The 15,019-nt window shown below is 32.3% G+C and overlaps 1 protein-coding gene across 2 annotated transcripts in view; it reads left to right on the forward strand.

Annotated features, from left to right (window-relative positions):
- The window catches only part of Drat (Death resistor Adh domain containing target), a 32,736-nt gene extending 19,794 nt beyond the window's left edge, over positions 1-12,942 (forward strand). The window contains exons 1-4 of one of the 2 annotated variants that reach the window (XM_070639831.1): positions 4,138-4,534; positions 11,221-12,033; positions 12,178-12,478; positions 12,624-12,942. In XM_070639831.1, the coding sequence (XP_070495932.1) occupies positions 4,449-4,534; positions 11,221-12,033; positions 12,178-12,478; positions 12,624-12,740 (1,317 nt within the window). In that variant the 5' untranslated portion in view covers positions 4,138-4,448 and the 3' untranslated portion in view covers positions 12,741-12,942. Of the gene's footprint in view, positions 1-4,137; positions 4,535-11,220; positions 12,034-12,177; positions 12,479-12,623 lie in introns of those variants that run through there. The other variant, XM_070639832.1, reaches the window with a different exon arrangement.
- The last annotated feature ends 2,077 nt before the right edge of the window (positions 12,943-15,019 follow it).

Here is a 15,019-nt window from a genome sequence, read left to right on the forward strand (position 1 = left end):
AGTTTCAATTAATTATGGACGGTTAGAAGGGAGTCAAAGAACTCTCTTGATGATTGAAAATGCTGTCAGTGCTGTAATATTATATTGAAATGTATTAAAGAGATCTAAAATATTCATGACTTCGCTCTAGCACTAGAAGTATAAAGACCGAGCAACACAACTGAAAAAGGATCTGTGATGGGGCTTTCAATGCTTTCCTATAGCTCTTACGTCCATGTGGAGGCCAATTCTCATCCATATGGATGCCACTTAAAGGTGACTTCCATTTAATGTTAATAAAAGAGCTTTAACGAAGCCTTAAAAGCTCCATAAAAAAATAAACATTAGATTTTCAGACCTTAAGGCGATAGCTACGCGTTTATATGCGTTTCTAAAAGCTCCATGATTGAGACTTTGTTACCAATGTCGCTCGAGGGGCTATTATATTTGCCACTCAAAGTGAATCAAAAATGATTATCCATTTGGATTTGATTATTAGCTACACTTAGGGTTGGGCAAAATTGTATTCGAATATATTCGAATACAAATATTCGAATATTTTATGCGAATATATTCGAATACATATTCGAATATGCATTATTCAAAAAAATTCCGTTGCAATTGGTTTTTTCAAAGAGTAATTTCTAATCACATTTGTGAAGTATGTAATTTCATACAAAAGTTGATCAAAAATCCTTTTTTTGCTTATTTAAGACAGAAAATTAGAAATTCTCAATAAAATTGCATTAATGCATCATAATTTTTTCATAAGAACATTATTCCGAGTCATAGATACATGTTTTAACACAAATTAACTAAGATTTTATCATTTTTTTTCAAAAATGAGCAAAAAAAGGAATTTTGATCAACTTTTGTATGAAATTACATACTTCACAAATGCGATTAGAAATTACTCTTTGAAGAAACCAAATGCAACGGAATTTTTTTGAATAATGCATATTCGAATATGTATTCGAATATATTCGAATATTTTTTTGTTCATATGCGAATATATTCGAATATATTCGAATATTTGCCCAACCCTAGCTACACTAGAGTTGGCAGTAATTCGAGAATCCCAACTCCAAGAGTGCAAGAAGGCGCCTTCATTGAAGTTAAGACTGCATTTTTCTTTTGAGTCCGAACTCCTGTAAAAGAGACTACACCTAAGTTGACAATCCTAGTCCATTAAGATCAAGGTGAAGTGTGACTATGGCGGCCATCAGCTATTTTTTTCCCGGGACGCTGTTGTACTTTTCAGCCTTACTGCTGTATCCCAACAAAACCGCAAAGTGTCCCGATTTTTCAAGAAGTCGAAAATTGCATGCAAATTTTGAAACTTTTGACAAATTTTGAACGTTTTCGTTTTGAAGGTCCGGGCTTGACGCCTACGACTGAAAATACTGTTTTCGGAATTTCAATTATTTTCTGCATTTTTTTGCAAGTTTCTGAAGTAATTTAACTAGTTCTTTGAATATTAAAATTCAAAATAGTCAAAAAGAACCCCAATAGTGCCAAACTTAGAAGTGTCCCGATATTTTCCAAAAGAGTCCCGATATTTTGCGAAAATCCTCTGGCCACCCTAATTTGGAGTAAGGGAGAGTCTGACTTCAGTCCTGTCAACTCTGAATTATGTAAGGGTCAGATACCCCAAGGCACAGTACTGTACTTACTGTACTTTCACATGAATTTAACAAGTTAAGTGGGTACAGTACTGTACTTTTGGATTGTGACCCTTGGAATTACAACCAGAAATTCTGTAAATTACTTCAGAATCGTATAAAATATTCGTACTTTGATTTGGGAATTAACAGAATGATATTACTTTTAATGAGTCACATTAGAATTGATTCGTTTAAAAATTATAATACATTTCCGCAATATACTTTAGATTCTTTGTTTATTTGCTACGTAGTGTACTCTGGATAAGCTTTGTTGTGTCATAAGTGCATATATTGAACAAATATCAGACAATGAAGCAATAAATCTATTAAAATTATCATGAATCTTCATGTAGACATGATTAAGATTATAAATAACTCTAAATTAAAGTTTAGACAGAAAATTGTTGGAATTAGACACCAAAAAGTAACTTATTCTAGGTCTTTTAGTGATGCGAAGTTGAAAATTTTCTTTTATTTATAAAAAGATATAAATATTGTGATAATAGACTTTGCATACATTCAAGTTTGCCACATATTTGACTTGATAATAAGAAGAATAAAATGAAAATATTTACTTTATGAGTTCTGCACGTATCCACAAAAGTAGTTTAAATTCGTTTTATTCATGAAACTTAAAATACACTGGAGATACATATAAATTGACTGCTGAATTTCTTTCACTGTGCAAGCAATTATGTCTTGTGGAAACATGAATGCATGTAGATAACTTGTTTATATTGTGCAGATAATGATTGTTGAATTGTAATGAACATGTGATTGCTGATCTTTATGAAAGAGAAATGAGGCTCATTAGACTTGATTAATTTATTGGAAAAAAATGATAAAGCTAAAGGTGTGGTCAGACATAGACTTGGACAGAGACCGAAACATGGGAATTTTAGTTCCATCTCAAGCATTCTCTTGCAGTTTCGGTTTCGGTTAGGTTCTCGTCTCGGTCTTGGTTAAGTTCTGGTCTCGATCTCGAAAATTCAACGAAATTGACACTTTGGGGAACCCTACTCAGGCATTACTCTACTTACTTAGGAGTAGCCTGAAGCTGGCTCTATCGCTGTCTTCCATTTACCATCTCTATCGACAGCTTCCTCTACACAAAGGTCAATTCTGAGCCTAAAAAACTCCAGAATATAGGGAATTATTTCATACAAATTTGGGAATTACTTACTTACTTACTGCAACCATGTTCCTATGTTTAGCCTAGGTTACTGACCTGACTGCCGTTATTTTTATGTAACCTGAGCAGCACAATATGTTTAATTGCATTTTCGCCACAAAAATGGATCGAAATCAGCCGAGACAGAGATGTCAGTGCAAATTTGTGTCTTTCCGTTAATACGGTAAACGGTGCCATAGCGAACATATTGTGCTGTTCATGTAGACTCTATGTAGTAATGTCGTCAAAAGAGTGGTTGAATTTGACAGTTAGAATTTTATCCAGTGCTGCTCAAATGTTGCCCTATGACACATTGCTGTATTACGCAATCGGAGGTGTGTCATAAAGAGGCATGTCCAATTCTTAGTTTTTCACTTAAATTGATGCCAAAAAATCATGATTTCAATGTTTTGCCTACTGAAAAGGTTGAGAACCACTGCTCTATCCCTACATACGTTCTTGGCTAGAGTCATAGTCAGAATAAATTGCTAGTTTCTTGATAAATTGCTTATAAATTGCCAGAACTTTTTAAGATTGACAATCTCATGAAAATTGACCCATAAATTCACTTTTTCAAACTCCTCAACACATCCCTGAAGAGCATCTCTCTTGACTCCATCAAATATGATAATAATCACATATCAAATATCTCCCATATTAAGTAAAAATCAAGACATATTGTATGGATGTACAATCCATTAGTCTCATCTTCATTCATTCAATGACATCCAATGAGACCATAACAAAAATACTTTTTTTTTATGTCGTCGGCATAGCAAAATTTATTTTCTCATAATTTAATGCCTATATCAGAAATGTGGGGCCATGTGATGCGGAAAAATTAAGGTCGAACATTAATTGAGAGTGAAAAATATTTGGATGAAAATTTTTTTTATTTTTCTCTCAACTATCATCCGAACATAGCGTGTCTAAATGTTTTCTTACTTCTTCTTCTTGTTCCTTCATTTGTTTTTCAGAGGAGAACCTCAATACGCTGCAAAAAAATGAATTTTATGTCGCATGATTTTTCACAATTTTTTTATTGAAAATAATTAAAATATCCAAAAATTTAAATTCAGAATTAATCCAAAAAGTTGAGTCCAAAAAGTCATATTGAGTCCAAAATAATATTATAATAATTTTTCATAATACTCAATGGATGTGAAATGCGTCATAGGCAAACGATATGAAAGAAAAAACATTCACAAATACATACACAACAGTTGCGCAACATTGAAACATTCATTTTACAGTTGTCGTACACAAGTAAAACATTCATCGTTATACGAAATATAAAAAACAAAAATAAGGAAAAAAACTTCTCATACTGAATCGTTAAGCGAAAGCGTTAAGAACCTTAAAACAAGAGAGTTAAAAGAAACTAGCAACACAAAAAAAAAGAATTAATAAAATTTGAAAAATTGTGAACAAATTAAATGTGAATAAAAAGTGAAAAAAATTGTGAAATTTGTTCAAAAGTGTTGAGTTTTTCTAAATAAAAAAACTAAAATTGAAGAAAAAAAAGATTGTTGAAAAAACTACAAAAAATTGTGAAATATCCATAAAGGAATAAAAAGCAAGAAAAATTTCAGTGTTAATAGTATAACAAAGGAAAATACCAACAAAAATCAATCATGACGATTGCAGATTCATTAAATCAGCTTAAAATGCAGATGAAAACTGAGCTAACAGAACGACAGAATGAATTCCTTATGTATGGGTATGGAATCGTTCCTATACTTAACAATTTTATACCAAAAATTCCTTAAATTTTTAAATTTTACATGGAAAATAATTTTCAAATTTTCAAGACATTCAGCTAGTCCAAAGTTCAAATTTTCTCTTTTATTCATTACGGTACCTGACTGCAATGGAAACATTCGTGTACATGATGTATATTGAATCATTCGCTGACTGCGTGATACCGCTTTTCTTCCTCTCTATTACATTTACATGCACTAATACATTTAGCACATTAGTGGTGTGACTCAACGGTTGGGAAAGTGAGAGGGAGAGAGAAAAAATAATTTTTTTTTCATTCCATCTTTGTCTCGTTGCGGTAACACAGAAAAGTTCTTTCATCCTTACTTACCGAGTGAAATTCATTGACATTGAAAAGTGAAAACTTCTATGTCTCTCATATCAATGCTAGTAGACTTGAAATTTGTAGATATTTTCAATAAATTTATGAATAAATTCCAAGTCCAGTATGTAGAGACAGGGCTATAGTTAGTGGGAGGACATTTTAGGGGTCAGACTCCATTTTTGAAAATGAAATTTGAGGAAAATTAATTTGAAAATTTGGAAAAAAAATTGAAAATTTGGAAAAAAAATTGAAAATTCTCATAAAAATCTTTTTAAAGCCACAAGGTTTAAAAAAGTTGGAAAATAGTGTGCTCAGGCCAAAGTGACTCTTGCTTGTGGCTTGAATTGGCCGAATTTGACTCGAAGCCAGATTTTCTTCAGCCTGGAGAGACTATTTTCCGCCTTTTTCATGTTGTGTGGCTCTCGAAGGCACTTTAACTCTTAAAACTTAATGAAAATCAATAAATTGTCACTAATTTGGTGTTTAAATGGATGATAGGGATGCAAAGTTTCGTATTCTTCAGAATTGTCAACTCCAAAATCCAGACATTTCACCAAAAGCTAAAATATTCTCAATTAGAATTCCTAAGTCACTTCCTAATACATATGCTTGTCTACATACTGTAAAAAAAAGGTTCTACACAAAGTTGTAAAACAGGCACCTGTAACAGGCAAAAACCGTAAAATTTCTGGATAATTTGTTTGAGTTTGTAAGAAAAACCATACAATCAAGAATTTGTACGGTATTTGCTTGTCACAGATGCATTTTTTGCAATTCTGGTTCTAAATCTGACGCTGTTGTTACCAAGCTTGCACAAATTCTCTGTCAGCACGTTTTGTTAACATTCTTTAGAATTTAAAAATGCGGCGAATTGCATTTTTTGCCCTAAATAATGAGTCAAAATCAGGTGTCATGGCTCCGTAAAGGTGAAGTTGCCGTTAATATTATAACATAGCTGTGCTTTAGCGAGGACGTTGCACTGTTCGGAATTGTTATGACCATCTACGCAAAGTAGTTTATTGAGCTTCTTTGGACGCCCTTACACTTGCAGATTGCAAACCAATGTCGGTGTAATAAACATGTGTTTCTGTCTCAGAAATGACAGTTTCATTGGCATTTCACTTTCAAAATTTTATGCTCAATCCAGCTGTACTTTCTTATCTGTATTTCCTGTTGACCTGCTTTTCCCAAATTTAATTATATGACTGACTCAAGACTGACTCAAAAAATTGCAAAGAAACAATATTTTTAAGTGAAAACAGAAGTTCAGCTCCAAATTCAATCTGACTGCACCTCTAGTCTACATTTGTAACTAGACATAGAACTTACCCAGACTAACTTTATAGCTGCATCATTAAATTATTATAAAATTGTCAATAAAATTCTGAAATTCAAGCAACAAAAAAGGAAATGGAAATTTAAGATTTCCTTATTTGATCAATTTTCTTATGACTAGCTGTTGATGTTTACAATTAAAAGTATTTTTTTTTTGCATAACAGCCAGCTAAGCGAAAACACAAAGTATGATAAATATTTATGTATAACTGAAACTGTCTGGGGGACATGGGAAGGTTCTCGAATTAAAAAATTTTTATTATGAAAAATTCGACACTTTTTTAAGTTCTATTTTGAGAATCAGTCATTCCTGGTTTGTTTTTGTTTATGTGACTTAGGAAAAAATTGGCTGACGTGATTTTTTTTTCAATTCCGTTGGCCTCAATCGAATGATTTTTTTTAAATTTTAATAAGCATGTCTGAAGCTTGTCTTGGCCAAATTTATTAGTCAAATAACTTTAGCTTAAGGATGATCAGTCGAAACAGGAACATCTTTCGCGAAATAAATTAAAAATTGTTTCATTGAAAATAAGAATGATCGTAAATAAAGTCAGAGCTGAATGTGGCCGCTGAACTAGTTTTAATCTCCTTCTGTTTTCGTTCATTTATTTATAGAACTTTTTTTTTGTAGTTTATTTTGTGTTACAACAAGAAAAAGAGCAAAAAATGAATATTTTTTTTCGAGTCAGAAAGTCACCTTGAAGACATTGTAGTGTGTTGAGTGACATAGATGAAGAAGGCTTCATCCAGAGCTCCGGCACAGAGTGCATTAGGCTCTAATAAAACTCCATTTGTTAGCTACATGTCTTCTAAATAAATATGGCCTTCGTATAGCATTTAAATGGACGGTTAGGCTTCAATATGGCTGCTTGAGCTTCCAAATGGAAGCTATCAAATTCTAACAAATTATTTATGCCAAACAGACCCAAAAAAAGAGCTTCAGAGCAGCTCAAATGAATAAAATTCCGCATTGGAGCTTTTAAGGCCCCTATAAATCTTTTTTATTGACTCCAAATGTAATCTTCTTTGATTTGGCGTCTATATGGCTGCCTAGTCTTCCAAATGGAAACCCCCTAAATATTGGCAAATATATGGATGCCAAACAGATGCAATTGAAGTACTCTTGAGTAACAATAATGAAGAAGGCTCCGTCAAGGAGCTGTTATGGCTCCGCTAAAAACTCTTTTATTAACACCAACTAGAAGACTCTTCTGTTTGGCGTCCATACGGCTGCTTAAACTACCAAATGGAACTCCCTTTAATTTAGATTGACAAATGTATGTCAAAGAGACACAAACGAAGATCTCCCGGCGACACAAATGAAGAAAGCACCGCTATCGAGCCTAACAAGCAAAGAGCATGCTCTCGATAGCTGGCTCACCTTGAATATACTAGATGCGCATGCTCGTGAGCGTTGCTCTTAGCTTACTTTTACTCTTTAGAGCGTTCACCTTGGCTTCTAGGGTAATGCATCCAAATGGAGGGGCTCAATATGGGTTGGTGTCCATTTGAAGGTTAAATAGTGCCTGACTTTCTCCTTGCAAGAGCCATTTCCATTTATGTCACTCAGAATCTATCTATAAAAAAGATTCATTCTTTGTCAATCAATTGTTCTATTCAGAAGAAACTATGACGCTGAATAGCTATAATCTAGTGACGCAAATTGCATACAAAATGATTAAATTCAATTTTCTCATGCACGAGAGCAACAGAGATACAGAGATTGTTTACAACTTTTTATATAAATATATTTTTATTTAAAAAGACACAATCGTACAGCACACAATGTGTTCCATTGACCTAGTAATATTTTTATTCAGTCATTTGTTGTTATTTTGTCAATTTTGATAAGACCTTAATCCGTAAAATTTTTTTTTGTTGATTAATTTACAAATAATTTATTAAATTAATTGTCGGCGCTTATCAACCTTTTTTTAATTACTTAATATTATACCATTAGCGACAATTGTAATTGCCCGTCAAGTGCAACTGATTTTTTATATACTTTTATTGCACACTTCAAGCTCTTGCCTCTTGTTTTTTGAATTGCACACTTTGTTGTTATCTTATCGGTAATGAGTGTGACTTTTTCAAGCTCTTCTTACTACGAAAATTATTTTTGAAGGTTTTCACGTAGTGCTTATTATTTAGAATAATATAAAGGCTTGACATTATGCTTCAAAATGTTATCTAGTGGGAATGTCTATAGATCAAATATTTTCTATTTTGATTCATAATGTGTGACTTATGCCCGAGCGACACAAATAAGTTGAGTCTATATAGGCGTCGTTATACCTATTTTACTAATATCAAATGGAAGCCACCTCCATTTGGGGTCCAAGTCGTTCCTGTGCCAGCGAAATAACACTCATTTAAGTTACTTCCTGCAAATCTGACTCTGTTGCTGGCCTTATCACAAAGTTTGTACTAATTTGGGTCCATACGGCTCCTTAATTTAGGCAGTTGTTTTAAGAGATGCATGGCAGAGCTTTCACTATTTGTGTCGCTCGGGTATGACTGTAGAGAATTGGTGTTAATTTGTCTGTTTTTCGATATTTTGGTCTATTTTTGTGCTGCGTTAAATGTTTTTGTCGTCATTTGGATGGATTTGGATGATTAAATTTAGATATTTATCGATATTAAAAATAAACATTTATTAAAATTCCTGAAAAATATTTAATTAGTATGGATTAGTATGGACTTAGTTAGGAATCATGTATGCTAATTGTGTAGTCGCGATGTTTATGAAAATATGAAAATTATTTGAATTGAAATGAACTCCACGTGTATACATCTACATTGAAAATCATCGAACAAAGACTCAAATGTCAAGACAAAGAAAAAGAGAATTCAATTCAGTTTAATGCAGTTGTTCTATTCATGGACGATGTACTTTTATTGATTCTCATGTTGTTTTATGATGCAAAATTAATTTCAATTTAGGAAGGGAATGTTAGTGATGAATTTCAATTATGTAATGTTTATTATGGAAGGTTGGTTTGCTATTTTGATCCAGGGGACAATACCCTAGCAGGCAAGGAGCGTACTCATGATTCATTCTAAATATATCGGCAAACCTTACATAAAATTCCAATTTTGAGAATTTTTTATACAAAAAATCCAAAAAAAAAATATGCAAATTTTAAAACGAAAACTTAAAATTATATTTATTAAATTTGCCACAAATTTAAAGAACAAGGCACAATTTACCTGAACTTTCTAGCAAAACAACAAATACAAAAAAGACTGTGCAACTTATAAATTATTTGCTACAGTGTGCAATTTTTTTGATTGACAAATAGTATAATTTTAAAATGAAAATTACGATTTTAGATGTTTTTATATATGTATTATTATTCATTACATTGCAATTTTGAAATTGTCAACAAATTTTCTATTTAAATTTAAATTATTTAAAATAAAAATATTCGCATTAGTTTGATTTGAGTGAATTATTGTCTAATTTTGAAGATGATTAATGGGCGACCATAACAGACTATGAGGATACTTAGTTAAATGAGCGTTGCTCTTAAGTACACCTTTACAAGTAAAGCGCATGCTCTCGAGAGCTTGGTTACCTTAAATATACTAGATGAGCATGGTCATAAGCGTTGCTCTTGCTTACTGTGCACTCGAGACTCATTCCTAACAAGCAAAGAGACCGCTTTTAGGTACCGTAGTAGCATTTCTGTATCATGAAAGCATGCTCTTTGTCTGTTAGGGTATTTGGCTGCTAAGGTCATTTAATCAATATAATTGATCATGCTTTATTTATAGAGCTTATTCATGAGCATGCTCCTTGTCTATTCAGACGAGTGGACAACAAAATTTTAGAACTAGATGTCAACTTTGCCATTTACTAGTTATAATTTATTTTTGTCCACTCGAGATGTCGTCAAGATGCGATTTGTCGTCACTAGATCTAAATATACAAACTAGTCGAATAAGACACTGTCTCCTTGAGTTCAGATGAGTCACTCATCATGACTCAAGACCAATTCAGTTCATAAGAGCCAAACAATTCAGTTCATAACCTATAAAACTCAATAAACCTCCAAAAACTCACAATTTTGTTTTTAAACCTGAATTTTAAAGGAATTAATTATTCTAGCAAGTCTTTTCATAAATTGAACGTATATACCCAATATCAAAAGGTCATCAAAATGCTTCAATTTCACGTAAATTTCCTACAATTTCCCCCAACAAAACCTCTTGAAATAAAAAGTTTCAATTACAAAAGTGAAAGCTTGTTTTCGTACTTTCAGCTACTCAAGTGCTAATTATCTCCACACAAACAACCGGGAAATTTAAATAACAAAATGAATAGCTTGCAATAACAATTTAATCTCAAGCAATAATAAATAATAAATCTATTTTTAAAATTGATAAGCATATCAGATGAAGATTTGAATGACGAGTTCCGATTTGATCGCAATCTGAGCTTAAAAAACACAACAAAGGCGTTAATTGACAACTTAAATTAATCATTTAATCAAGCACATGTACTGCATGTGAGATAATGCATAAATTAAGCAGGTTCTTTGTTTTCGTGTCAACGCGTCCAATAATTGCATTTGTATTTTTGGCAAACGATAGCTAATTGAGCGCTAAATTTCGTTTAACGAACCTTAATCAAAGGAAGTACTCTTCGTAGTCGACCTTGCCGATGATTTTTTGTTTTCTAAATTGAATATTTTTTTCTCTTTTTAAATTACTCAAATTCATTCTTATTTGTGACTTCCGTTGATCTACACAAATGGATACTTATCCTGACGAATTATTGAGTGCGCTTAGCAGCAAGCTATCTCCGCAGGGTCGAAAGTAAACACATATTCTACACGTGCCAATACATTCATATCATCCCATAAAATTTTTTTTTTTCAAATATTTCCATGAAAATACACGTATATCCATATGTATTAATGCACACTTTAATTTATTCAAATTTAATCTAATTTATTTGTTTCTTTATTTATTCTTTACAGCCGCTCTAGCTCAATGGAGAAAGGCGAAATTAACAAGCTATGCCGTCAAGTGTCAATTGAATCACCAAATCTCCTAAAAGGTGATTGTGTCTATAATGCAATTGTTCCAGTCGCAAGCTGCCCACCAAAAGGTGCACGTATTCTTGTTGTATATGCTGGCGCATGCTATCGAAGAGCACGCGAAACATCAAATTCAAGTATATCGAGTCTTAATCAAGATCAATTATGTCGTGAAATGTCAGATATAAGCTTTACAGCAGCAGCATTAGCACAAATGCAATCAGCTGGAACGTATGGACGTGAAAATTCAATAAGTCAAACGTCACCGGCACATTGTGGTTATAGAGATGCAGCATTATTTCCAGGCTTTGAAGTAGCTGGTGTTATTGAATCACTTGGATCTGAATTAAAATCAACATGTGGCTTCACCGTTGGACAACGTGTCTGTTTATATCCATATGATGGTGTACCAGCTGGTTATTCGGAAATTTTTGTCGTACCCGACTTGAGATATTTGATTCCAATTCCCGATAATCTTGAATTATCAGTTGCTGCTATGTTACCAACTGGTGCCCTCCTAGCAATGAGTTCAATTCTATCAGCACATAAAATCATTGATAATATTCATAAGAGAATTAAAGATGATAATAAGCCTGTTAAATTATTAATTGTTGGTACTGGTGGATTGGCCTTGTGGGCGGTTAGAATTGCTGCACAACATTTTTATACTAAGGATTCTAAAGATAAAGTAGAGATTACTGTTGCAAGTTTACGTGATGAGGGATTGGAAATGGCAAAGCATGAATTTGAAAAGTAAGTCAAGAATTTTGTTCGACCTAACCTCAATTTTCCTAACTGCATTTTTTGTTGAATGGCACTTCCAAATTTGATGTGCTATACCCAATTTCCACTTGAACTACTATCTAATCACGTAATACCTCTTTATATCATTTACAGTATCAATTTTGTTCAATGGAGTGAAGATTTATACGAGAAGCAATTAATTGAACGTACCGTAGATGCATGCAATGGATTAGTAGATATTGTCATTGACTTTGGTACAACATCACGCAGTTTACATCGATCATTACAATGTTTAAATGAGGGTGGTGTTGTGCTGATTAGTGAGGAGACAGCTGAAAAACTTTTACCAAAATTCTCACGTAAGGCTGAGGAAAGGAAACAACATATCGAACCCGTGCCTTTGGGTACGATTGAGCAACTTCATGAAGTTGTTAAACTTGTTGCTAACAATGAGGTAAGCATGCACAAAAAAAAAACTAAAAATAGAACAGAAAAATTCAAAATTAGAATGAATTTGTCCTTCATATACCCTTTGATGTACTTAGTCGATTCCGATGCCAAAAAATTAATTAATTCAAATTTTAATTCTGTATTTTTAGATTAAACCACCACCTCATACAGTTTTTCCAGCCGAGCAAGCCGCCGAAGTCATTCGTAAACTTGTCCACTCAGAAATTCCCGGTCGTGCTATTCTCAAGTTCCACGATATCGAGTAAACTGGAATTTATAATTAATTATAATTATTTAATATAAAACAAAAAAAAAATTATAAAACTACAAAAAAAATAATAATAATAATTCAAAAAAAAAAAAGTTGCAATGAGGATTAAGTTAATGAAAAAAAGTATTAGATGTTAATATGAAGGCATAGTCATGCATGATGACGAATGAAATTACGTTTTTTAGTGCTGAGTTAAATTGCTACCACCAAAAGTAGATAAAAAATGATGAAAATATTTTTTACATTAACACATTTGTGAGGAATGATAAAGGATATCCAATATGTGGAACTAAAATAAACTAAATTATTGTTGTTCTTTCGATGAATATTTGGTAATGGTAAAAAGTGATGAAATAATGCTTAGAAGATCATAATCCTGACTTGACACATTGTGATTTGGGAATGACAATTTACAGTATATCCGACTGGTCAATCAGGTTGATACATCGATTTTCAAATATCAAGAGCTAAACCTCCTTAATGTTTAATTGGATTTTTCTAAGAAATTATCATTCAAAATGTTTGGAGAAAATTTTTTTTTTATTTTATAGGAATTCCGTTTTTGACAAGTCAGGAAAAATTAAAATGAAAAATTTGTACGGAAAATCTCAGAAAAAAAAATAAAAATTTTGTTTGTAATTCTATGAAAAAAAAAAGAAATGGAAAATAATAAATTAAGCTGTTAATGCTTGTCAAGCTTAAGCCACAATAAGAAAAAAAAAAAATAATGTTTTCAATCTTAATTTCTAAGGAACGAGTTGGGGAAGTTTTGAGGGATCTTTGGCATGTTTGTTGGGATTTTTCACAAAGTTCTGATATTAAGTTATGAAAAATTCGAGGTTTTCTGGACCTTAAGTGAATATTTCGTAAGCAATTTCAAGAAGACGATCAAGGATCTGGTTCCAAGAATCGGTTACTCGATATTCACCTTTCATAAATCTTCCATTTTAGAATTACTACTCAGATTTGTATGTCAAGCAATCTCAAATTGACATAAAAATCAATAAAATGTCAAAGATTCTCTCATGAGCTATCATTAAGTCTTATTTTCACTAAATGTTGTAAATCTTATTCACCTTCTTTAATTCGGAGCTCGAAATTTAGTCGGATTTTGTGTGAAAAAGTTGATTTGAGAATCCTCGATTTATTACAAAATTCAGAGTGGAGTCGACTTGAGTCATATTTTTCAGAGTCGACTTTGAGCTCTACTCCAACTAGACTAGTTTTGTGTGAGTCTCATAAGTCGAATTCGAGATCTGCTGAAGATAGAGCCCGAATATCACAAATTCGAGTGAACAAAAATACATTATAACAAGTTTAACGCTAGTTTTGTTGTATTTTGATTAACTCGGGAAATCGATAAATCGATCAAAAATCCAGTCCCAAATAGCCTGACTTTTGCGACTTAGTGCTGGATTATGTTTAAATCCAATCAAGCACTTCAGAGTCGACATGACTCTGCCTTTATGCTGAATTGTGCTTAACACATATACCATTCCAGAGTCTCACTAGCTTGATGTTGAATTTTGGATCGATTTAGGATCGATCAACCAATTTGTGCTACTCGGGTAGCTTAAGTTAAGGATAGCTTTGAACTTTATTTTTACAATTATTCTCAGAATTAATAATTCTAAAAACAGAAAATAAAAATAGGAAGTGACTTTAGAACTTTATTTATAGTAAAGAAGAAAAAAGAATACTAATTTGTACAAAGGCAAGATGTGGAATCTCCCAAAAATTGTCAAAATATCCCAAAAAATTTCCATAATCATCTCAAAGCATTTGGTGACATCAGCTGCAATGGGGATATCCAAAGAGATTTTAAAAATCATGTCAGGTGTTTGTCATTAAGTGGAGTGTTGGGATATTTTGAATATTTTGAGACATTTGACATTTTTGGGAACTTCCACATCTTGCACAAAAGTTAAAGATTTGACTTTTAGAAATATGGACAATAGGATTTTTCAAGGATTATGGCGGTTCCAAAAAAAAACAAAGAATTTTTTTTATAACTAGGTGTGCATAACTACTTCTCTCTGTATTAATGATAGCAGATGTATGCTCAAAAAAATATTCAAATAATTATAATTTTAAATGCACACAAAATATATTCACATCGTCTATGATAATTTCCTAGAGGACAGAGCTCAGCGATGAGTTTCATCCATTAGGATAACTTCTGATATCAATTAGATTTTAATTTTAGCTCCAACTATATACTATAATTTATATGATTATAACTACCCTAAACAAAATGATAATTAAATTATTATG

Source organism: Chironomus tepperi, unplaced genomic scaffold, assembly GCF_022539635.2.
Source record: "Chironomus tepperi strain 1889 unplaced genomic scaffold, CSIRO-AGI_Ctep_v1 contig_217, whole genome shotgun sequence".
Lineage (NCBI taxonomy): Eukaryota > Metazoa > Arthropoda > Insecta > Diptera > Chironomidae > Chironomus > Chironomus tepperi.